Source organism: Pholis gunnellus (assembly GCF_910591455.1).
Source record: "Pholis gunnellus genome assembly, chromosome: 18".
NCBI classification, from domain to species: Eukaryota; Metazoa; Chordata; class Actinopteri; order Perciformes; family Pholidae; genus Pholis; species Pholis gunnellus.
This window is the reverse complement of record NC_136545.1, coordinates 2,268,912-2,294,372: the sequence shown is the minus strand read 5'-3', so window position 1 is coordinate 2,294,372 and position 25,461 is coordinate 2,268,912. Positions and strand designations below refer to the sequence as shown.

Genomic DNA, 25,461 nt, shown 5'->3' with positions numbered 1-25,461 from the left:
CACTGACTGTCAGCGTTAGAGGGGGTCCATTGATAAGGGGGGTGAGGGGCTCCCATAGGTGGACCAGTGTGTGGTGGTGGTGGTGTGAGCGCTGGTTTGTTCCTCTTGGAGCCAAAGGTCTGCTGGAGGAGGATGAGCAGAGAGACAGATGTCAAAGACAGATGTGAAAATGTCAAAAACAGATGTGAAGACGTCAAAGACAGATGTGATGATGTTAAAAACAGATGTGAAGACGTCAGACGTGAAGACGTCAAAGACAGATGTGAGGATGTTAAAAACAGATGTGAAGACGTCAGACGTGAAAATGTCAAAGACAGTTGTGAAGATGTCAAAGACAGATGTGAAAATGTCAAAAACAGATGTGAAGACGTCAAAGACAGATGTGAGGATGTTAAAAACAGATGTGAAGACGTCAGACGTGAAGACGTCAAAGACAGATGTGAGGATGTTAAAAACAGATGTGAAAATGTCAAAAACAGATGTGAAGACGTCAAAGACAGATGTGAGGATGTTAAAAACAGATGTGAAGACGTCAGACGTGAAGACGTCAAAGACAGATGTGATGATGTTAAAAACAGATGTGAAGACGTCAGACGTGAAGACGTCAAAGACAGATGTGAGGATGTTAAAAACAGATGTGAAGACGTCAGACGTGAAGACGTCAAAGACAGATGTGAAAATGTCAAAAACAGATGTGAAGACGTCAAAGACAGATGTGATGATGTTAAAAACAGATGTGAAGACGTCAGACGTGAAGACGTCAAAGACAGATGTGAGGATGTTAAAAACAGATGTGAAGACGTCAGACGTGAAGACGTCAAAGACAGATGTGAGGATTTTAAAAACAGATGTGAAGACGTCAGACGTGAAGACGTCAAAGACAGTTGTGAAGATGTTAAAAACAGATGTGTGTAGTCTTTGCAATTACGTATTTTCAGTCTTGTACAAAATTAAACTTTCTTGACGTGTACAACTATCAGTAAATTGACAAACATGCCCATGGATCCATGGAAGCTACAGTACATATTTTTTCGAAAACAAGGCCCCACGGTGGTCCAATGGAAGGGGCAGGACCGCCTAATCTGTGTAAGTGACGGAACTATCACATTTCTTCCCACCAATTCTTTAACAGAAAATAAATTGTGTAAAGTTTTGCAAAATACTCATCTGTGCTGCGGATATTCAAGAACCAGACTCATATTACTGTAACACACATGCATGTTTATTGCACATCAAACCAGTGGCCATGAGTTGGAAAATTACAAGTATGTGATGACACCAAGATGTCTGGACATTTCATAGTCCCGCCCCCAGGAAAGAAACAGGAAACACAGCCCATAAAAACAACTGTGCTTTGAAATCCTGAATTCATTTGCGCGCGCGCACGCCCACGCACGCGCACGCCCACGCACGCACGCACGCCCACGCACGCACGCACGCGCACACGCACACACACACACACACACGCACACACACACGCACGCACACACACACGCACGCACACACACACGATATGGAGTGTTAAATCCAGTCACAACAGACTAGTTTCTACAATTTGCATGCTACAAATGATGTGTCCTTCAGTCCGTCAGGTTGCCCGTTCATATAAGAAAGAGAATATTCAATAGTTTGACAAAACATTCTTAACTCTTTAGTCCATTGACAAGCTATTTCCGGAGCTTTCCACTGCCATCTACATGAGTGGATGGAGTTTGCTCAGTTGTCATCAGTGTTTGAACTCCACCGGCTAATGAAAACTGTGAAATTCAGTGGAAAGCTCTGGAAAAAGACAGATATTGGGCAATGAGTTAAGATTAATTACCTTAACCAAGGTAAAGAAATACTTTAATGCTCAAACATCCAATAAGCTATAAAGGCCAACTTTCTAAAGCTTTGCTGCAATGTTCACTTCACTCAAAAATACAAATTGAGCAAACATAGTGTGGTTGTTACAGCCTCATCAGTAATAGAGCTACACACATTAATTTAGTGCTAAAGGTGACGCTAGAGGAAAGCATGAACGTACTCAGCACATGTCACGGCGCTCTGACGGTTCGATCTAAAATAAAAGGAGGATATTTTGTCCCAAAGATGGCTCTAAAGAAAAAGTCAGGGGTCACAACATCATTCAGCATCATCTTATAGGAAGCAGGAATATCTATTGTTGTCAACTCAAACACACTAAACTACTGGATACTCTGGCTTCTGTTGTTAGGAGCTTGTGATGTGAAATGAAACTTGGGATTCCCTTTGAAAGGCTTACAACATTACACACAGCTATGACTCACACATATTGCACTGCCACTGGTGAGGTAAAGCATCTAAATAAAGACTTTCCATCATCTGTAGTTAGCGTCACACAATAAACATTAGTCTTACAACACCCCACTTTCTCACAAGTTGCTGAGTCATTTCTTTGCCCCTGATGATTGTGACCGGTTCTCCTGAATACATGAGATCCATCCGCTTATCACAAATCACAGCAAACTGTATAACTCTGCTTCCGTAGTAATTGGAGGATGCTCCAGCTCTCCCGTTGCCCTTTTGAGCTCATAAGGCAGTTTGCCTGACTTCACCGCTCATGCTCTGTGTGTTGAGAGGATGTTATCCGTAAGGGAGCTGGAAGGCTGGGGGTCAAATGGGTGTGTGGGAAACTAAGCACGTTACGTAATCACTGTGATCATGAAAATAAAGCAAACAAGACATAGAAACACCTGGAGTCATGTCATGTCATGTCGCTGTTGCTTTGGAAGAATAAGTGATTCTTGCATGACTGATCATTTACCACACACTGCTACTCTGTTCCAAATCATATCAAACTCTCACAAAGTGTCATATGGCAAGGCCAACAATCATGTTGTGCCTGTGTGATCTGCTTTTAGCATTGTTGCAACACTTCTTTTCTATACAGCAGTCATTTCACAAACCAACAGCAAGTTTCATGACACTATTAAGACGGTGATGACGATAGGATTCATGATTTTCTTGTATTTGAAAATTGTATCAGAAACTTCCCGATCTGTGTTTCAGCTCTACAAGGTTCACAGTACAGCAACATACACAACATACAAATCCAGAATTATCATTCCATTTGAGTTGAAAGCCCTTCTCAGCAGGTGACAGATGTATTTATATTGCTGAGTTTTAAGAACAAATGATGAAATAGTCACAGATTGTCACAGTTGGAGATTGTGAAGTTGAAAGTGGACCAGAGAGAAGAGGAAGCCAGCAGGTAGAATTATCACATTTCATTATCCCAGAAGGATAGATCTGGTTTATTACACGTTGGGTACTTTCTTGTGGTCGAGTCACCACTTTAACTCATCAATGCGCTCAAGCAGGTGACATGTAACTACAGTGGTCTTGGGCTTGGTATACTACTATGGTAGTATGGTTATAGTATGGTTATAGTATGGTTACGTTCCACGATTTTTCACAATTCTCATTACAAATATAAAGCAGAATCTGAAAGTTCCCATTGTACTTCAGCACTAGAAAGTAGTTTAGACAGTCTGGTGAAATTGCTGGACTTTTGGCAACTGTCTATTTTCTTGACAGCTTTTGTTTCGTGCCCCATCAAACTCTGTTGCAGCCATGTCACTATGGTCCCAAGTCTCAGCACTTACTTTGGTGAGGACAACATCATCATAATCGATACAAATGATTGCCCAAACTACAAAAAAAAGACCCAAGTTGTAATAAATCGGAATGATCCTATAATGGATTGTGCGATGTCTTTGAACGCCTCATAAATGCTTTGTGGTAAAAACACAAATGAAAGATTGAGAAGAATTAAGTTTCAGCTTTCACACAAAAACACTCAAACTGCTCTGTTAACAAAATGAGGGAGTGTAGTTGTAACTGTGGCCTCATCACACTCACACACACACATTACTGGAATAAGAGGGAGACCACGTGGCCACATCAAACAAAACTGTTGCTCACACAGTTACAAGCGCTTGTTGCAATTTCCTCCCATGAGTCATCTGTATTTATAGAAAATGTCCCAACAGACAGGGTTGCATAAGTGTTTAAGATCAACATACAAGTGCACACAAGTGTGTGTGTGTGTGTGTGTGTGTGTGTGTGTGTGTGTGTGTGTGTGTGTGTGTGTGTGTGTGTGTGTCCTGTTGTTTGGTCCATTAGCTCAGCAGTTCAAGGTACGTCACAGGGACTTTTCCCTTTTGGTTCCCCCGTTCTCCAACCAACCAATCAGGATCCATTCCTGGTACGGTGTGTACAGTAATGAGCTGGAGAAACAAAAAAAACAGGACATTTGAAGAAAAATGTTGTAAAAGATGTTTTACAAAAATGAAGCTATTTAAACAAGAAAAACCAGCAACAACTAATACCGAGTTTGTTTCCCAAGCAAAGGGAAACGGAAAGCAAAATAACGTAACATCATGTGTTGACATTTGCATTATCTTCCGTTTTTTCTGGTCCACTTCCCCTAAGAAGTAAGACCAAGCCAAAAAGCTGACAGGACAGGAAATAAAGATCACAAGCTATTATTAGTATGGAGTATGGAGTAGACACATAGTTTTCTAGCTCCTGCTAAAAACCTTTCATTTTTCATTTTAAAGCCTATTTTTGCTTTTTACGAAGTTGATTATTTGACGCCAAGACTACAGAAAAAAATATGCCCAAGTCAAGGAAACAAGCTAAGACAGCTAGCATTAGCAGTGTTGCTAGCATACATGACATGTCTATTTGAACAGTGTAGAGCAGCGCTAACCACTGACTGTAGGCTCAGGTCTAGTCAACGACGACAGACAGATGATGAAAACTAAAATGTGATAATAACAACAATGACAACATCTTAACTATTAAACTTCTCGCAGAAACAGCCTCCGCCCCATAGGTCACCAAGCGGGTTGACTCCGTGCCTGGATAGACTCACAGCAGATGAGACACAATAACTCAAATCAATTTAAGGCTGAGCTGACAAGGTGTTATGACCCCACCGTTCTTGTTTTACGATGCATCTACACTCCTGAGGAGCACAGAGACACATGTTACAACAATACATCTTTAAATTCAATGACCTCTCCGAGCTAAGAGTGCTCACACACAAAAAGAGAATAGCTCGCCTTGACTGGTCAGCTGTATTTATTCTTTGGCTAAACTTAAACTTGTGATAGAATTAACAAACTAAATAAGACATGGAGAATAAAACACAGCAGTAAGCCCAGCTAATTTGAAAACAAGTGTTAACTAGACCACATAAAGTGGGGAACAAACTGGACATTTGTCCATAGTTATTTACTCACAGGTACCAGATTGTCCATATCAGCAAGTATGTAGTGTCACTACATGCACCATCGCTTAGTAGATTACACAAGAGTCTTCTGTGGCCTGGACAAGCTCTTCCCTAACTTCTCAATGAGGTTGGTAGCTTCACAAACAGACGGCAACCACCTCTTCTCGCTGCTGTGGAGAATGGTTGGAGCCCACTTTTATAACGTTCAGCCATGACATCCTCTTCAACCCGCAGCTTCAGAACATCTGCACTGTAGTCCTCGTAAATTCAGAACTTGTAGCCACGTTCTTCCAAGTCTTCATACCCAACTGACTCAAACGAATCCCTTGAGGACATTTATCAGACTTCACACGGATCTCTCTGGAGACACTAAAAGCTAGAACTTTACAACTACTCCCCAAAACCTGAAAACACACTTCGAAGTGTAAAGTCAGTGGAGTTTCCCTTTAAAGGTCCTTGAAACCAAATGGTCCTGTATAGATGTTTTCAAAGAATAAAGACTGTGGAATTTGTTTTCCATCTCTTACATTGAAGTTGTCCTCAAATGAGATCACCTCAGGGTCAGGTGATGGACCTATGGACAGGTGGAAGAATCACAGCTACCAACTATAAGGTGCACTCAGTAGAATGTGAAGATCTCCACCAGGTGTGCCTGCAACGACCACTGCTGTGTTGTGTGATTAAAATGAATACAACCAGTGCTGTAAAGCGTCATTAAACAGACTTCATTCAAACTCAAAAACAAGTAACTTCATACAAGCACCGGGCTCCAAGTCATGTATAATACTCTTCATACAATTGTGCCAAAACACAAAATCAAACGCGTGAAAAAAAAATGTGAACCTATCTTTTAATGAGTGTATGCGGGGAAAGGCCACAGCCCCTTCGGACCCTGCAATGAATAAGTAGATGGCGGCTTAAAACTTTTAATTTTAAAGATGGGTTGGGTAGATGGGTTGATCCACATGTGAGAAACTGAGGTATATATTTTCAGCCTAAATATTAGAAGCAGAAATGCTCGAAGTGTATATAGATTTGTAATATTCAATATTCTGTACTCTGTACCAGTCTCCCAGCTAAAAGTCTTCTAACTGCTTTCTGTTCATGAGTAGGTCCAGCTCCTTATCTAACAGAGCTGTGGGTGTGGGGTGAATCAGAATATCCTACTTTACCTCATCAGCCAAGAGGGACAGCTCGCTCACATCGTGGGCGTCGTAGTCATACAGGACCTTGGCCTTTCTCGTGCCTGTGACAGGGAGCTGTGTCTGCTCCATAGCCAGCGTGCTGGGCCTTTGGCTAGGCTGAGAGGAGACTGTGGCCCCGGGAGATGATGGTCCAGACAGGAAAGCAGAGGAGACGGGGTCGGGGCAGGCCGCTGCAGTAGGGTGGGGGGTGCTGACGGCATTAGCACATCTGTGTGAACATTGGAAGACAAATGAAGGAGTTGAGTTGTTGAAGTGGAATTCCATCTATTTTAGGCTGTTACGGTAATCCTATAAAAACAGAGACAAAAATGGACTGTACTTGTATCTCTTTTCTAGTCTTCCGACCACTCAAAGCTCTTTAACACTACACGACATCATTCACCCGTTCACACCCTGATGACAGGGCTACCATGCAAGGTGCCACCTGCTCACTCTAACATTCATATAACATTCACACACCGTAGGCACAGCTACAGGATTAAGTGTCTTGCCCAAGGACACATCAACATGGACTAGAGGAGCCGCGGATCGAGCCGAGGATCGATCCCCAATTCTCTGACTGAAGGACGACCCTGCTCTACCACTGAGTCACAGTCACCAACTTCCTCCTGGTAAAATGAAAACAGGTTTGGAAGCTTGATTTTATAGTGTTTATACAGTTATGGTCAACATTATTGGCAGTCATGAAATTTAAGTACATCATCTAGAATATCTCCTGAAAAAAATACAACAATAACTAATAACAAGGCGTACCCAAAGTAAACTGAAAGTAAGTGAACTGCTTTTGTGCTTTTGCATCTGCAGTTGCGTGTTAATTTGTCTATGGTGTCGTTTTTATGATATGGTTAATATTGTTCCCTCTGATGTGAATAATATTTGAATGGACCGTGCTCTTGAGTCTGTGGCGGAATGAGTGTTTTAGCGCTGCAGTTTTGCTGAATTGATTTTGAGCATTGTCCGTTAATGACGCAGCATCCCGTCATGCGTGTATTCATGTATCTGCACTCTGCAGCTAGTGTATTTGTAGGTGTTGAGCTTCATTTTTACACAAAGCAGAATTAAGCTTCGGGCCGGCCTGGAATCCAACATGGCATAGACTTCAACTTCTTCAGATCTGTTGATCATGGTTGGTCCTGACACCAGCTAATCAACTCACTACTTGTGTACTAGTGTACCACAGAAGACCACGGTGAACTGTGGGATACCGCGGTATAAGGAGAAGTGGCCATTCATCGTGGATTAAGGTGTACTGCATGTTGGCATTTTTCAGACGTGAGAGAGACGTGAGATTGGACAGACCGAGAACGATGAATCTGTCCATGTCTGGCACCTGTACTGTAGGTAGATGTTGCCTTCAATCGAGATATAAGAATGAGCCTTCATGACAATTCTTGACTAAGAGCGGCATTATCTGTTCATACAAAATAAATCTAAGACCTCATTGAGCAACTGGAAACAGTGAAAGAATGAAGAGAGGGGGCTATAAACTCTGTGGCACCAGTGTGGAGTAAAAGTCATGATTTATCTAAAACATTTTGAAAGCTCATTTATCCTTTCAAGTCCCATTACCCTTGGACCTGAGTGACTGAGCTATCCTTATCTAGTCTACCTCTTTCAGACACATGTTAAAGATGAAGCTACCAACAGCAGTGAATGCTCACTTGTTGAGCTCCCTCTGAAGGTCCTGCATGTAGTGATGACACTGGGCGTAGTAAGTGGCCTGAGCCTCTGCAAAATCCTGCAGACATCGCAGGTGGTTGAGCTGAGGAGAGAAAGCAAAAGATGAAGTCAGTGTGAGTGGAATCCCCAGCAGAACATGATACATACATACAGTATATATACCAAAGATTATAATCAGACCGCGTATCCTTTTCTGGGTCATTGGGTGAAGGCAGGGTTCACCCTGGACAGGTCTCCAGACTATCGCAGGTCTGACATCCATTCACACTCACATTCACACCTACGGGCAAGTTAGAGTCATCAATTAACCATCAATGAACCTTAGCTGCATGTCTTTGGACTGTGGGAGGAAGTGTAGTGAACATGATGAGTCATCATCATGGTATCTTCAAGGACAACATGACACAGCTTGTACTCACATTCTGGAGCTATAGCTGGTTAGTTCAGTTAAATGTGAACTCCTAAAATGTTTGTGGACAAACATAACACAAATGTTCTTCCTGTATTAGGAGCAGTGAGACTACATCTCCATTTATCATCAAGTCAAACAATGAAGGGGTTCATTAGAATGATTACGAAGTGAAGTTAGCCTAAAGAAGTGTTGCAACAATGCTAAAAGCAGATCACACAGGCACAACATGATAACTGTCTGCAGACAGAGATTGTTAGCCTTGCCATATGACACGTTGTTCTTTTAAAGCTCCAGTTCTTTTCATGAGTAACTTCATTGGTGGCTGACAGGCGAGTGCACAAAACAATCTGATTCGCTTTCTGCTGAAGAGGTAGCTGAGAAGATCCATTCCATTCTCACACGTATCCTTTAAATATCAGGCTAAAGCCAGCCCATTAGCCAGTTAGCTTAGCTTAGCAAAAAGACTGGAAACAGGGGAAACAGCTCGTAGAGTTCTGTCCAAAAGCAACAAAATCCACCAACCATCACTTCTAAAGCTCAATAATTAACAAGTTATATCCTGTTTCCTTAATCTGTATGAAGACCAACAAGCACTTAAGGATTTATGAGTCTTTTACCCGCAATTAGTAACTTCAAGGAGTTTTCACTGGTTGCCTGAAGTCCCCCCCTCAGAACATTTTGTCACAATTCTATTGCATAACTATATAATTATTATATATTATTTGATGTACATTTTTTTAGTTAAAGTTAGACCCAACATGGTATAAATGCCGGTTCAAAGTCATCTTTTGAGTGCCAAGAATTCTGGTGGGGAATTACTAATTTCTTCATTTATTTATATCGATTAGCTTAAAATGTATCAAAATAAAATAAATATCAGGTCTCAAAATACTGGGATTTGCATATAATATAGTCCCCATATGTTACTTTTCTTGTTTTGTAAATTGTGGATTCACAGTGATCATGTCTTGGTGAATTATGTGGTTTTGGTTCATGGATGGCGAGCAAACACCTAACACTCAAGCCAGACAGGGTCATGATCTTTTTTCTCTCCTTTTCCTTGAAAGGGCAGCGCTGTCAAGGTACAACTTTGTGTGTTTGCTGGAGTTGACTGTGGCGCAATTAATGTGCACCATTTACTCCCTCCCCACAGAAACGCTCATTCATCCTTTGGAGCATGCAAGTGTTCAGTAAATCTGTGTCGTCATGTCGGACAAACAAAAACCAATGATTGATGTCCTCTTCAGCGCTGCTGTGGACATTCTGGAGACGAACAGTCAGTCACTCACATGCGTGCTGCTGATGCCCTCCAGCAGCAGCCGGGTCACCTCAGCTTGCCGGTCAAACTCTGTCTGAGCGACACGGAGCTCGTGCTCTGCCTGCAGGTGGAAATGATGGCACAGGAAGGAAACATTAAAAGGGCTGCATTGAAACACACACACACAGATTGCCACACACTGCATGTCCTCAAGTGAAGGTACTTACTTTGTCCACTTCCTCACTCAGCAGCTGAGAGATCAGCATGAGGACAGAAAGAAGCAGTCATGAACCATTCTCAGACTCAAACATGAAATAATTTAGACATTCAGATCTATAAGCTTTGTCTGTGTTTCAATCTGAAACTATTATGGGAGCTGAATCTAAATGGATCTGCAGGAACTGGGTTTAATTAGCCCGTCTGTTACTATGGCAATTTCTACCCTGAAACTACCTGAACCACAGATCTCTGGACAGTTTTCAGGCACCAACTTTAAATCAAACCGTCAGAAATAGTTTATTTAATCTAATTAATTAAATCAATATCATTTTAATGAATTCTTCATATCAATATTTTGTAGGCAAAACAGTTTTTCATATATCTGTATAATTCTAACATTATCCGGGCTCCTGCAGGGACACCTCGGCCATTTGTACTGAGATGATTTTTACATATATAACTAATTAAGATATCATTGAATTCACTTCAAATTTGGTTATAGGATAATTTTGGATTTTGCATAATAAATCTCTGAAGTGTCAGCATTAACTAAAAGCTGAACTCTTCAACCAACAGCAGTGGCTCTGCTCACATCACACAATCATACCTCTGACAGCGGTCAAGAGTGTTTCACAGCTGTCCTTCCAGGTGCAATCGAGTGTCACAAAATGAACGTCAGACAGTAGTTTCAATTAATGAAACCTCCTCTCAGCATCAATGTGCAGCAGCAGCATGAGCAGTGGGTTTATTAGACAATGAAACATCGGAAAAGGAAGTTCCAATGGATCCATCAAGTGATTTATTTTCCTGTAGTTCAGTTTTTCTGTCTTATAGAAAAGAACCAAACATGAACCAAATAGAAAGCTGAAAAGCAGTGTTAGACTGCAAACACAAAGAGCAGTGAGCGAGCCACCTGCTCCATCTATTCACAACTGTCCCACAACATACACCTTTAGGTTTTGTCGGTGCTGCTGTGGCCGGAACAATCAACAGTCTTCTTCTTCTTAAAATGATGGATCTGTGGTCGGGGGTGCATTGAATGTTTAAGCCAAGTCCACCGTGGTTGATCATTTAGCATATGATGGTCAATTTGGAAAATGGTAATATTGTTGAAAGGATATTATGTCTTTAACAAACAAGAACGTGTGTGATTAGAGGTGCCAAATAAAGACAGAAGCAGATTGAAGTATTTCTGTTACTTGTGTTTGTGTCTGACAGCGGCTGCTGTCGGCCTGCAGCCTTTCCTCTCCATTCTGCTGCTGCACACTGATGAATGGTTGATGCATTGCGCCCTCCTGTGTTAAACATGTGTTATTATGAGAAAGCATCTTTCTCATTGTATAATATTTTGTGCAAGAATATTACTGTATACGTTTTAGAAATGACATAAACTTGGGTAGAGCGGGTCGACCTTTAACCACAAGTTTGCTGTGAACCCCGGGCTCTTTACAGCAGCAAGCGGAGGCTGCAGCCGTAGTCTGACCACATTCATATTACACATTTAAATTTGTACCCGAGTTTACCAGCTGTTTAGAAAAAAACACAAATTGGCAAAGTGACCATGAATTGTTATCAGGCAGGGCAAAGTGGGGATAAAAAAAAGTCTAGCACACAACACACACTAAATCACTGGAGACTGACCTCTGACTACCACAACTCATTTCACTGTTGCTGACAAACGTTTATGCGTACAACCTTTCTCTGCTCTGACACACTGGGATCCGTCTCCACATCCCAGCTCTCCCAGCCACTCTGCAGCTGGTTCAGTTAGAGAAAACACCAGCTGAAAGTCAACAAGCCTACAAAGCTCATTTCACCCAACATATTCTTCTGCCTGTCTCTCTGGTGGAGCACATGAAGAGGCCTGTTGCTCGGTTATTGCTATAGCTTAGCTGTGTTTAAGGTCCAAGATGGGTTTAAACCCGTGTTGTCTGGAACTAAATCAATTTAATAATTCCAAAAGTACAATTTTGAAGTACTTTTATGCTGCTTTTTAGTGGTTCTACTCTGTTTCTTTTACAGCTATTAGTCAGCAATGACTTTGAAGAGATTGATTTCACATACATAAATATCATCAACTTATAGAATATAATACAATGTTATAGTCCACCTTAATCAGCTACAGCATGTACATAATGCATTAGTAATAATGATACAATAATAGAATTACACTCACAGGAATAAGAAGTGCTTTGTTTTTGGCTTAAGTTCTTTTGCTTCTTCTACTGAGGTCAAGGATCTGAATCCTTCTGCCATCACGTGAACAGCAATACGTTGGCTGAAATGGAAAGTCTGCACTGTTCTTCTGCAGCGCTCCTCTCAATCGTGTGTGTGTGGACAGAGCTGCATTCAGTAGTGGTCCAGCTGAACCACTTCTCATTTTGACACAATCATGATTCATGTCCAACTTAGTACAGCCGTGTCCAAGACCCCAGCAAGTGACCAGGTAATCACAGCCAAGAGGGTCCGATGCTAAGCGGCACAGCAGCAGCCCCGGAGTGTCTTTATCTGTGCTGCATCTGATGAAATGTGTCTGCCAACAGTTACACGGTGTGTTTCAGTGAACAGATTGGCTCATTAAGGACATCGTTCTTTTCAGAGACACTTCATCATTTCAGATCAAACCAGTGTGGAGCTGCTGTCTGTGGCTCCTAATGTTTCGAACACAAATGAAACATGCAGAAACGTGCTCATGTCATCATATTGATGTTGCAAACATCAACGGTCACTTGCCCAAGCATTAGAGATGCAGCCCCCACGTCATCTACTTTCAATTGATCATTCAAAATATGCAACATGTGCATCTTACAGTGTTATTTAATAGCTGCTTAAATCAACACACACCACAGGAAGGCAACATTACAGTACCACTGTTTTAAATGGAGTCCAGGTTGAATTTTAAAGGTTTGAGTGAAAGGGCGTTTTAAAACTTAACAATAGATTTTGATAATGTATTTGAAAGTAAAACACATCTCCATTCCTGTAAAATAGCAAACTGTGTTGTCATTGAGAAAGAAGAGCGACGCATGTCTCACGTTCTCTGAACAGCTGCCACTGTAGCCACGAGATAATGTAAAATGCTAACACCGAGTAGCACAAGAGAGAGGAGTCGTACAGTCATTAGTAGCAATGTCAGTTACACATTCATATGTAAGAAACATTCGCTAACATTAGCCACACAGGGTACTGAATTTAGCAACGTTGAATTGTTTTGCTCAGAAATTCTATTTTTAATTTCTGTGTAATCATTTTGTTTAACATAGTCTGGCTTAAACATTTTGACTGAATGGTCCATACAAGCCCGTCCACTCTATGCCTGTTAGCATGCGTTAGCATAGCTCCTGCTCAGTGACATAGACCCCGTGTGTGCCCTGTGTGTGTGCCACTTCTGTCACTCGGGACTCTTACCGCTGATGCACTGGCAGAGAGAACATAATTTCGAGGCCTTGTCTCCTGAAAATCAGGTGCAGCCTACAAACGAGAGCAGGGAGGAGGAAACACATGTTGGCACAGTCATGCAGTCACAATCATTAAGCAGAAAAACAAACAGCATAGCAGCAGAAAGAAACGTGGTCAGAAGCAGCTCAGGTGCAGAAGGAACTGTGGAGAGGTGTGGTGTGTGTGCTATCAAAGTGCTTGAAATGACTTATGACTGAATCCTTTATTGGTTCGATTATGAAATAGTTGGAGTCAAATGACATTCTTATGTTGATGGGTTTACTCTCTCTTGTTGTGGTGATGTTACCATTTAATGAAGCTTTTATTAGCTTAGCATGGTTTTACTCGTCACATCCACATATGGAGCAGAGGCCGGTATCGTTTGTATTAAATCATTTTAAATTCAATGAGATGATTGAACTTTCTCAACCACTTCCTTACTATTTGTGAGTTCCTACATGAACACGCTATTTTCTATAATAGTTATTTCACATGACAGATTTCTGTATGTATTTTGGGCCAGACTGCAGTAAAGCAGGGTTAGTATAAACCAGAGAGTCTGTCCCTAACGTACTGAGGGAGTCACAGCACTGATGTAAGAGAAAAGATGAGCTGAAAGGAATACTAACATTTACATCACTGCATATGATTTTGTGCTGCTAACCATAACCTAATTTGTCATGTAATATTAGATACTCTACTCATGATTCTGATGATGTATCAACTCTGCCTCTTTCACACAATCAGGCTTGGAGTCCCCAGAGTTAACGGAGACCCAGCTTCATCATATCCAGGACCACCAATGTGTGGCTAGAGAGCCAGACTAAGTTGAACCTGGTCTTGTCTGGATCAATCCTGCTTGATATATATGAGGTCACAGTCCTCGACTGTACCCGAGTGTTATTAGTGTGCTCCTCCATCATCTCCCTGTGAGCCCGCTGTTCTGGCAACAAGCTGTGCCGGCTTCAGACAAAGCATCTCATAGTCAGCATGAAGAGGCTCATCTTAGGTTGAGACACATGCAACAGGCCCTGCAGGGAGAATCACTGATGACATGGCAGCCAGCAGAGCATTGGAGAAGCTTTTTCATTCAATTTGAAAGGTTTGATCGGTGCAGCCATGCCCTCTGAAGAAGTGCAACACAAGAGGAACAACATGACTGCAAAGGTCATTCTAAAGAAAGCACGACCTGATCACCTGACATGACAACGCATGTTAGTCGCTATGTTAAAGCTGTTTGCTTCTTGCTATTCCACCTACCATATGAATATTACTGTACTTCCCATCTTTGAGCTATTTTCAGTCTTATTATGTACGGACGTAGTAGAGAACAGCTGGCACCAGATGCAAGTCAACAACAGTGTTGATTATCTAACTTAAAACCACAGAGCTGTGAGGCAGTGTCTCTCACTGTATTCATACATTTCTGGCCACTCCAGGGCAGAACAACTGTTATTTGGTTGGCAGATGTGCAGCTTATTATGTTAGCATGTTATGTTATGTTAGCAGATGGATTTGTTTTTCTGCCGTAACAAAACTGAAGCTAAAAGAGGTCAAAAAGGTCCATAGAGCTGCACAGAGTTGGGTTATAACGCTCTGTGATTGTGACATTTTAGGAGCAACCTCTTTCACATTACATGGAGTCATTTTTTAAATTGAATATTCATTCACAGAGAAACCACACTATGGAGCTTTTCCTATCTTTATTCAAGAGTGTTGTTCTTCATTTAGGAGCAAGACTCATCCTGTACTTGTATTTCTCTTTTCTAGTCTTCTGACCACTCAAAGCTTCTAACACTACATGTCATCATTCACCCACTCACACACTGATGACAGGAGCTACCGTGCAAGGTGCCACCTGCTCATCGGGACTAACTAACATTCACACACCGCAGGAACAGGGGAGCCCACGGACATATCGACATGGACTAGCAGAGCCTGGGATCGAACCGCCTGCTCTACCACTGAGCCACAGTCAACCATTTACATGTTCCTGCTCTGAGAGAGTGAGAGATGAGCGCACGCACACACACACACAGAGACACACACACACACACACCAGTTCAATTGTATAAAATAGAATATATCTATAAATAACTTTTTATGAATGTGAAGCTGTGCAATGACTCGTCAGTGCGTGCCTCCTATGTGTGAATTTTGGAAATGATCACATCTATCTTTTTTCAATACATTTTGGACTTTACAACGCTGGACTTATTGGAAATGTTTGGATCACACAAGGCTGTACAAATGTTCTCCCATTACCGGGACATACAAGCCATTTTGCTTCCAACAAAAACACTAATCGGATCACCCTTAATATTAACCGTCTTTTTATTCCAAAAGTCGTAAAGAAAGCAAGTGAAGTACATTTAATAAAGCCTTGGAGGTCAGAAGAGGAGGGACACTCTAGTATTGCGAATGCAGGGCTCAACACTACACCTGGCAGTCTGTTAGGTGAGGACGTTTGACAGGAATCTGAGAGCAGAAGCTGAAGCGCAGGAAATCTGTACGCAACATCTGCGTGCAAGCATGCAGTTCGAGCAGAAGCAGAGCAAACCTAAGGGCAAGCAGGGCTATTCGATGAGCACTACAACATATATTAAATCAATGAGTCATTCTCAAAGTGAAAGTTCCCATTCTTGAAGAAAGATGGAAAAAATAACGCTCGATACCACACCAAGTTTGGGGATGACTAGATCAACAGTCTAATACAAATTCACCAAAACAATTGATTTTAGAATTTTCAAATGGCCTTAAGTCTAACATACATGTCACTGAAAGTGGCATTCAGCAACAAATTCACCTGGTAGCAGAGAATCTTGGGAAAAGAGAATTTTGTTTATATGACCGCTGTTAAAGCTGCAGTACACAAGCATGTCATGTCAACTGTGGATGAAATGGCTACATGTGAAAGAAAGACGGTCACTTGAATTGAAGAGAAATATCAGCCGCTCTGCAGAGTGTTTGACACTAGTGGAGCATTTAACAGCTTAAAAGACAGACATTTCCCTACGGCGCTGGTAGAGAGCTAACAGACTGCAATCATCAGGTAGACACTGATATGACTCCAAATGAAAGATTATGCTGCTCTGTGTTTGCTGGACTTGTAAATAGGCAATGCTTGTTAAACTTCTTATGGTGATAATGTGACAATGTTCTGCCCCCAAGCAGCCAAAAGAAATGAACACTACTTTCAGAGGTTATAGATGAAACAGTAGAGGTGGATGTTATAATGCACCTGGAGATTCAATATGGTCACAGATTTCACTATCTGCACAGTATGGCTGCTGTAAATCTCATGTTTACTGTGATTCAAAAACGATTACAGAGGACAGGAAGAAGAAGAAGAACTACAAGAGCAACAAATCAACTTGACATTTCATCTCACCGCTGCTTTGGCTTCTGCCAGTTTGGCTTTTTTCACACGTGCTTTGCAGATGTCAAGATCCAGCCGCCGATTCTCCAGAAGTCGCCTCTCTTTCTGCAGAGGACAGGAGGGATCCAATCAGAAACCAGGTACCTGCTGCAGGGAACACACCTTGCAACACTACGTTTCTATTAACAACTAACAGCACAATGAAGCAACCAGCTCCAAGAAGAAGACTTTCCATACAATACAGAAAACACAATGTCTTAAAGCACCAAGGTCCTACAGTAAAGTAGTGAGTAAGAAAGTAAATGGGTCAGTCAGTCTTACTGATATAGTCCTCCAGTCTCCTTCCAGGAAGTTGCGTAGAGGAGTGAGGAAGCCGGCGGCTGAGGTTTGGAGGAGCTCGCGCTCGGCTCCACCCAGTCTCTTCTGGTACTCTCCCACTGTGATCAGGGTACTACCTACAAATACACAAATGTTACCCACCATGTAAAACCCAACAGCTATCAGACGACAATTTAGCCCACTGTGCAAAATTCGGGGGGTCTCGGGGGGTCTTGGGGGGTCCGAGTCCTCTTGATTGACATTCCCTGAAAGCCTCAACAGCTCACTAAAACCAGCAGCATCTATCAATTTAAAAAGCAAAACATGTATTCACAAATATGAATCAAGGAAAACATTTATGTGGTGTTTCTTCATATATATTGCCATTAAATAGCCGGTTGGTTGAGGTCAGGCCTTCTTCCATGGGTGGCGCTGTTGTAACGTTACCCTGTACAACCGTTCTCCTTTGACGTCATGGTTACACTCATTTAAAACAGCGACTCGTTACACATCAGGTCGAGGAAATATGTCAAAGAAAAAGTCCACTATTTTGAGGTAAAGTAGAATATGTTTCGATCTCTAGCATATGTTTGTGGCTGAATTGTAATACAACTGCTGAGCATAAGCGAAACACAAGTGTGTGTCTGTCAGGTCCTAGTGTGTGTGTGTGTGTGTGTGTGTGTGTGTGTGTCGGGAGAGAAGGGAGTGTGCTGTGTGGATTCTGTTGCAGGGCAGTGGCCTTATTGTCTTATAGATCTCGTATTAAGTCTGTTTAAGACTTCAGCATAACACAGAAGCACTACGTAGGGTTGTCCTGATTGCCACTGGGGCTTTTGCACACTGACAGACAATATTTCTGTGGTTACGGTGTAGCCAGTGGAAATCAGAATATCCTTTATCCGGATATCGAGACCAAGACATTGGTCATTGTTTACAATCCGATTAGCAATTTGAGACAAAAGAATGTAGTTGGAGTTGAGAGACGACGTCTACGACCGGATTGTTTAATGAGTAACCAGATTACACTCAGTTAGAAGTTTATTATTTAGCTAATAAAAAGCACAAATTACATTTCGGCCAATGAGTTTGGCCTATTTTGTTCCCGGACTTTTCACCTGCATTCAAACAAAGCTGATTTATCAATATCAATTATTTGATTATTATTGCGAACATACAGGATGGTGCTTCAGAAAAGCATACCTCATGAGTAAAAAGCAGACAACAATACGATAGTCTCATCTGATGCAACAACGGTTTCATCACAGCACCACTGACCATATGGCGTCCCTGGACCAAATTCCTTGGCAGCTTCCAGCATGTACTGGCCCAGCAGCTCTGGGTTGGTGGTCCTGGAGGGAAGCTTCTTATCCAGCTTGTCATAGATGAACTCCTCTATTCGAGCACCTGGATAGCAGGTTATAAAGAGATCTCAGGGAAACTGTACGCACAAGGAGAAAAACTTGTTTGTTTGCCCGTTTGATTCAGAGTTTTTTTAGCCTTATTCAAATGATGTAACAATCTTTTCTTTTTTTTAACATTTCCATGAAACATGCAATCTGAAATTAGTTTTTTTTCAACCAAGTACTGAATATAGGATGTATATTCCTTCTGAGACCCGCAGGATTGCAACATTACTGACTTTAAGAGGCTGTAGCGGGCTAGTCTTAAAGCTAGAGTGAAGATGCTGGGATCATATGAAACTAATGAACTAATGGATCCATTGGTACCAACCATCATGTCATGCTATCTTAGGAAGGGAGCTGTGTAACGGTCCAAAGTTGGCCCAAATTTTGGTGAGGGAGGCCTGGCATGACAAGATATGTGAATGAAAATGGTTCTAGGGTGCCCATGTTTCTAAAAAAGGGTGTATTTGAATATCTTTTACTTACTATATTCCTTGTGGATCCAATGAGCCTTATTGTATTCATATGTGATGATGTTAGTCTCCATAGCAGCCAATTCATTGCAGTGAGGTCATTTTTTGAACCATCTCAGTATAAAGTGATTGAGTGAGTGTTGTGACTCACAACCTAATGAAACTTCACAACCACAAACTAGAGACCTAGGGCGGTCAGAGGATGTATGGTTTGTACCATGTGTAACTGATACATGGACTTGTAAGTACAAGTATAGCGTCTTTTTAGTCATTCGACCACTCAAAGCGCTTTTTACACTCCATGTCATTCATACAGTGACGGTAGGGGCTCCAACCCGCTCCTCTGAGCCTCAGCCTCCACCAACCAGGGGATTCTGAGCAGATTCCAGAACAGAGGTGCTCGCCATCTAATCGCCAAAAAATGTAATTCTTGCAGAAATCTCTAAAATGTCAAAAGTTTTTGATGCCAAATCACATTTTTCTATAGTGTTCCTCTGGGTCGTGGTGTCTAAATATGGTATTTTGGTATCAAACCTAAAAATTGCTGCAACAACTTATAAGACAAAATAGAACTTGCGAAAGGAAAACGAAAATGATACAATGTTCTAAGCTCTTATACACTTTGACTATTTATTTCTAATTATTGAATGTTTATTTGTGATTTATGACTAGTATGACATGACACACACAATGCTGAGCTGCAGCTGCTGCTTGTCCCCCACAAAAAGACTAAAGTGTCTCCAATTTGACTCACTTGTGCAGCTACTTCTTAACTGTGACCTACAGGAGTGGATTATGAATTGTCCATTAGAAACAGAGGACGAGTGCATTAGCACAGGACATTAGGATTTCTGTTATTTTGTCTACTACTTATGTGTAAACAGGAGAGAAGCTGGAGTAATGTGGGGTGAGGAGGTTAGCGTCACGGATCTGAGGTGGGAGTGTGTTGGTGCAGGAGGTCAGAAAGGTGTAAAGGGGTTTAGGCTTATGAAGGGCTTTGTATGTGATGAGGAGAATCTTGAACTGGATTCTTGGAGGAGTGGGGAGCTAGTGGAGGTTTTGAAGGACTGCGGTGATGCGGTCTCTGGTGGACTGGGAGAGCAGACGGGCAGCTGAGTTCTGGATGTTTGTAGTTTGTTGATGATTTTGGTGGATGAGCCAAACAGGATGCTGTTGCAGTAGTTAGTGTCGTGAGGTGATGAAGGCGAGGATGAGTGTTTCAGCTGCTGAGAGGGTAGAGCCAGCAGCATGGGGGAAACAGCTAGCCTGAATCCGTCCAACGGTAACACAACCTGCCTCTCAGCCCCCTGAATGCTCACTTCTTATCACATTCTATTTGTAATGTTTGTTCAAAACCACAGCTCCCTAAACATACCTTGTTACATTGTGGTACATTTACTGATTCAAACATGATGTGACATGTTTAGTATTGGGATTTTGTTACCTTTGGACAGGGCTAGCCCTTTCCAGTCTTTGTGCTAAGCTAAGCTAAGCTAAGCTAAATGGCTGCAGCTTCATTTTCATCAGACAGATATGGGAGTGGTTTTAATTCATTTAGCCTTCTTACTAAAAAGTGAACGAGCACACTTCCTAAAATATAGAATGATAGATTTAATATGATATTGTGAGACTTACTTAGTCGTTATACATGCAATGCTAAGCATTTAGATTTACTACAAAGTCTTGTGTATTTACCTCAGGGGCAGGCCTTTATTGCTCATTTCCCCTGATCCCCGGTTAATACACACGCTTCACTTCCACCATGTTTAATTCATGAGGTCAGTACTAGCACAGCACATATTCCATCATTACAACAACCACATCACGGCATACTCACTATTCTGTTGCTCTCCTTTTCTCTTGTTATCAGAAAGATGTTTATATTGGCACATTTTCTCTTGTTGTTTCTATTATGTTGTTTTTTGGATGTTAAGCTACACTTAACATGTTTCTCATAAAAAGCCTTCCAGTGGCTCAGCTGTTATAATCCCCCCCATTTATTGAAGGCTTTTCATGTGAAAAATATGCAGTATTTCATTAAGGCAGTGATTTTCAACCACTGTGCCGTGAGAGATCGCCAGGTGTGCCCTGGGAAAATGTCCAATTTCCCTTAATCGGTCCAAAAAAACATGAATTAGTTGCTGCAAATAATTTGCCATTGTTGAGTGTCTGAGCTGCAATATAGTGACTGGCTAAGTAATAAATACTCTTCCATGGCAGTGGGTGGCAGTAGGTAGCGCAATAATGACCGTGTTAATTTAAGACGGTAGAATGAAATGATGCGTGGGAGACGAGCAGCGATGGAGAAATATTTGAAAAAGTTAAAATGCAGACTCTGACCTGGGCCCTGGACAACATTCTAGCCCAGATGAAAAGCCTCGTATAAGTGGTGGTCAAAAGAAAGAAAAAACGGTGAGCTCGAGGCAACACAGAGAAAGTTATCTTTACTTTGAATTTACTTTCACTTTCATCTAAACAGGCCCAGGTTTCACACTGAGTAAGGATCAACAAATTGAGAGACGTGTCATTAAATTGTCAGCATATATGCTGCATTATGCTACAATGTGTCATTTTGTAACTTTTTTTGGTTGTTGGTGTGCCGCGGAATGTTTTTAATGTAAAAAGTGTACACTGCATTAAGGGTAGCTTAACAACAACTAGGGGGAAAGGTCCTTCTATACTCCATGCACTGTACAGCAGACTGTCCCTCTGAATAGAATAGATTCCAACATGTGATGCAATAAGGTCAAACTAAATGAAAAGCATGGAGCCCTACTGTGGGTCTTTATGCTACACTGTACATCATCTGTACCATGTGTTCATCATCCTCACTTAAACAGCAGTCTGGGAAATGACTTACCAGTGTGGTCAACTGGAGCATGGAGGATTAGAAAATACACAGAGCGAGAGTTAGACATTAATAGCAAGGTCCATTCTACTGTTCTATCCATTTGAAGTCAATTACAGAATAATGGAGGACTATGAGAATCTCCAAGTTTGAAACTAAAAGAGCTAAAACAACAACACACAATTACACATTTAAGTTTAAAGGTAGGGTTTGTAATCTTCAAAACTAGTTTGGTGTTTTTGTTGAAATTCTCATCACATCCCGACAGCAATCAATGAATCAAATGCTCTCTGACCATTTCGATTTTTAAAAACAGGACGCAGGACTGTAATTAGCTCGTCGACTGAATACCTGCCTGCATATTCTGCCCGTTCACTCGTTGCTCCACAAGCTGCTAGCTATGCATTCATTTTGGGGAAGTGGCTTAGGAGGGAGGTCTGAAGAGACGGACTGTCAGTGTTGTTGATTTGGCAACTTTCTTGCTCGATGAAGCAACCGTTGCAGCTAATGCTGCTAGCTACTTTCATTGGAAAAGAGTTGTCAACACTGGGCTGGGTTTTCAAGTAAAGTCATTTTTCAAATCTAGTAATCGAGTATTCGTGCTAGTTTCTCAAGACTACCAACCCTAGCTTTAAGGTCATTTAGAGCCTTTCAAACAAGTTCTACCGATATTCCCTCAACAAACTCATTTAAATACAATATCATGTGTTTGCCTCCCGTGTGTTTGAATCATGTGTTTCATTATATATATTATTATTATTACAGTATATCTGGAGTCCATGTGGAATGAAAATGGAAAATGCACTTCATTTCTTTAACAATCAATTACTTATTCAATTCCACATTTGACTAATAACACAGCCCTGATTGTCATACGTTTCATCAGGAGCTCCATATGAGGAGCTGTAACTTCTAGTTGGGTCACATGTCTTTTCACATCTCTTACTTGGGTTGGGCTGCAGGAGCACCTCAGTTTGTCTTAAGATTTTTTCAGTCCAGTTCTTGGTGCAGTCTGCCCGAGTGATCAGGTTCTCTAAGTGGGGATCCAGCTCCGTCTTCTCAGCTTGGCCCAGTTTCTCCTCTGTGAACTGGGAGACAAAGTCAGAACCCTGAGTGTACACCGCAGGCACAGAACTTCAATCACAGCTAACAAGATATACACAGTATCTAGGAGTAAATGAAAGAAGAACACTTCACCTGTACATCTTTGTAGACATGCACATATCTATGACAACATGTAGCATAGAGAGAGTTTGAGTGCTACATTAATGTGATGAAATATCGATCCTTACAGATGGACACTTTGAATACATATTGAAGACAATACCAAACATTCATTTTAAAAATCAGCTAACAATGATGTCTGTCTGCCTGTACAGTTGGTGGCGGTACTGCTGGGGACTCCATGGAGTGCTTCGTTGAATGTGTTGTAATTTGGACACTTGACACTTTAATATTAATAGACTCTGAATAAACAAGCACACAGCGCTCTGTCCAGCAGCGGGGGCGGAGCCTCTGCTGTCCGGCATGTCGTCAGCAGCTTCAGACGGTGGCTCATTGACTGCAGTTCACTTTGCAACCAAACTCCTCTTCCCTCTGCTGGAGTCAACAGGAGCAGCTGTGACTGTTAGACTGGATACTAACTTTAACTCCAAAGTAAAACTATTATCTATTATAGTAAAACTATTAATACCGCACAGTAAAGGTTCTGCATTGAAATGTTCACTTCAAGTGAAGAGTGAAAAAGAGGAATTATCAGAACAATGTACTTCATTTACTTAACGTCTGATCAAGGTGGAGCTTTGAATGCTCATATTATTCTGGATAGTTTCATAATTAATAATGCATGATATTTGAATTGTTATATATTGTGAGTTAATTCTGACTCTCCACCATAACCAGTAACATTTCTCTGTTAGGTAAATGTAGTACTACAATGTGTCCCTTAGCAGTAGAAGTACACAGTAAGTAGTAAACAGCTAGGTTGCATATTTCTAAGAGCTTTGGAGCAATTTGGAAGTTATTCCAGGGAACAATGAGTCACAATAGTAACATAATCCATATTAGTCATATCTAAACATCATACATGGAAAGCTGTTTGGGCCCTTTTAGTGTGACTTGAGTGTGTGACTCGACATGTCATGTGAGGTGTGTTGCTGAGGACCAGAGGAAGCTCAGAGTTCAGTGTCGACTTGTTACGAGCGATTCTCCAGAAAGCTGCACACACAGCAGAGACTTCACCACCATAAAAAAAAAAAGCAAACACGAATGTTTGTCCCTCAGCGTCTCGCCTACTTCCTCTGCAGTCAGACGTTTCCTGTGTTTCCCACAATGCCGTTGGACAACCTCAGATTCATAATCCCATTTGTGGTCAGAAATTAAGCACTGGGGCATGTGTTGTGGCCACGGCACTGGAACTCAACCTACACATCTTCTGGTGGTCATGCTGCACATACCAATACAACAACCAGTGTGAGCTTTTGGCCCAACACCCTAACAGATTCATCAGAGTGCAGACGTTTTGCTGACTAAACACAATAAGTACATTACGGTCATTATTAATGATTTAATATATCAGCCGATCTATACCGTTTTCAGATCTTACAAACGCATTACAACTGTTAGAATAGTAACACGTATTTAATAAAGGCGGTCAGATACACTATGCACTAGTGGTGATGGGACTGTGTCATAGTCCTACAAGCAGCATTCCCCTGTAAGAAGACATCTTTCTTGCTGTCTTGACAAAGGACAGAAACTCATTAATGCTACAGCGTGACTTCAAATGGACTTATTGAACCGAAGTAGAACTAATGACAACAATCGAAGTAAGTTCTTGTTGTCATTCCCACGTGAATCCAACTGATGAACGTCTGTTTGCTTGTACCAGTTCTGCACAGTTCGTAATAGAAAAAGGCATCATTATATGTTTGAAGGGGGTTTGGTGGCAAGTGTGATCCTCTCCATAGAAGAGTTGGATATGTGGTGTAGGTAGGCATGAATAACATCACACACACACTCCTCGTCACTGCCGTCGGCTCCACACAGAAGCTCGTGCCTGTTGATCATAGGAGCAGAAAGGCTGCTGCTGTCACGCGCATGATACACTCGATCACAGCCATCAATAATAGATCGAGGCTGGACAAACCTTTATCGGCTTACAGCGCGGGTCGTTCTCATCCCAAACACGACAACGTACAGAGAGCATTCATGTACTCATCTACTGTGCTCTGTGGGTGCTGGATGAATCGCGCGCAATGACCCACAGCTAATGGTACTTTTCATCCGCGATACAATGTATCCTGCAGATACACTGTGACGGTTAATCCTTCCTCATGTTACCGGAGGCTGCTCGGTGCGCGGCGATGAAATGATTGGCGGCTTACCTGCACTGCTCGGGTGAAGAAGACCCCTGCGCCAGAAGCCAGTTTCTTGACGTTGAAATCCATGGTACCGTGCTGAGCTGAGCTTACAGGCCGGGCCTGTGTGTTTCCTTGCAGGGACTTCTCCGGATCAGCTGAGATGATGTAGCAGCAGACGCAGGACTGAAACCGTAATCCGCTTCGTG

The 25,461-nt window shown here is 41.8% G+C and overlaps 1 protein-coding gene across 2 annotated transcripts; it reads right to left on the bottom strand.

The window, feature by feature from the left end:
• Positions 1 to 1,225: 1,225 nt before the first annotated feature.
• Positions 1,226 to 25,408, bottom strand: sh3glb2b (SH3-domain GRB2-like endophilin B2b). 2 transcript variants are annotated; one of them, XM_079179679.1, is made up of 11 exons: positions 25,280 to 25,408; positions 22,840 to 22,981; positions 18,445 to 18,573; positions 17,173 to 17,306; positions 16,864 to 16,956; positions 13,443 to 13,505; positions 10,043 to 10,066; positions 9,847 to 9,936; positions 8,127 to 8,227; positions 6,433 to 6,673; positions 1,226 to 4,250 (listed from the first exon to the last, which is right to left on the bottom strand). In XM_079179679.1, exons 1-11 carry the CDS (start codon positions 25,340 to 25,342, stop codon positions 4,143 to 4,145), a joined length of 1,188 nt encoding a protein of 395 aa, XP_079035805.1. In that variant the 5' UTR covers positions 25,343 to 25,408; the 3' UTR covers positions 1,226 to 4,142. The 2 variants fall into 2 exon arrangements, with proteins under 2 accessions (XP_079035805.1, XP_079035806.1); XM_079179680.1 differs by lacking the exon at positions 13,443 to 13,505.
• Positions 25,409 to 25,461: the final 53 nt, after the last annotated feature.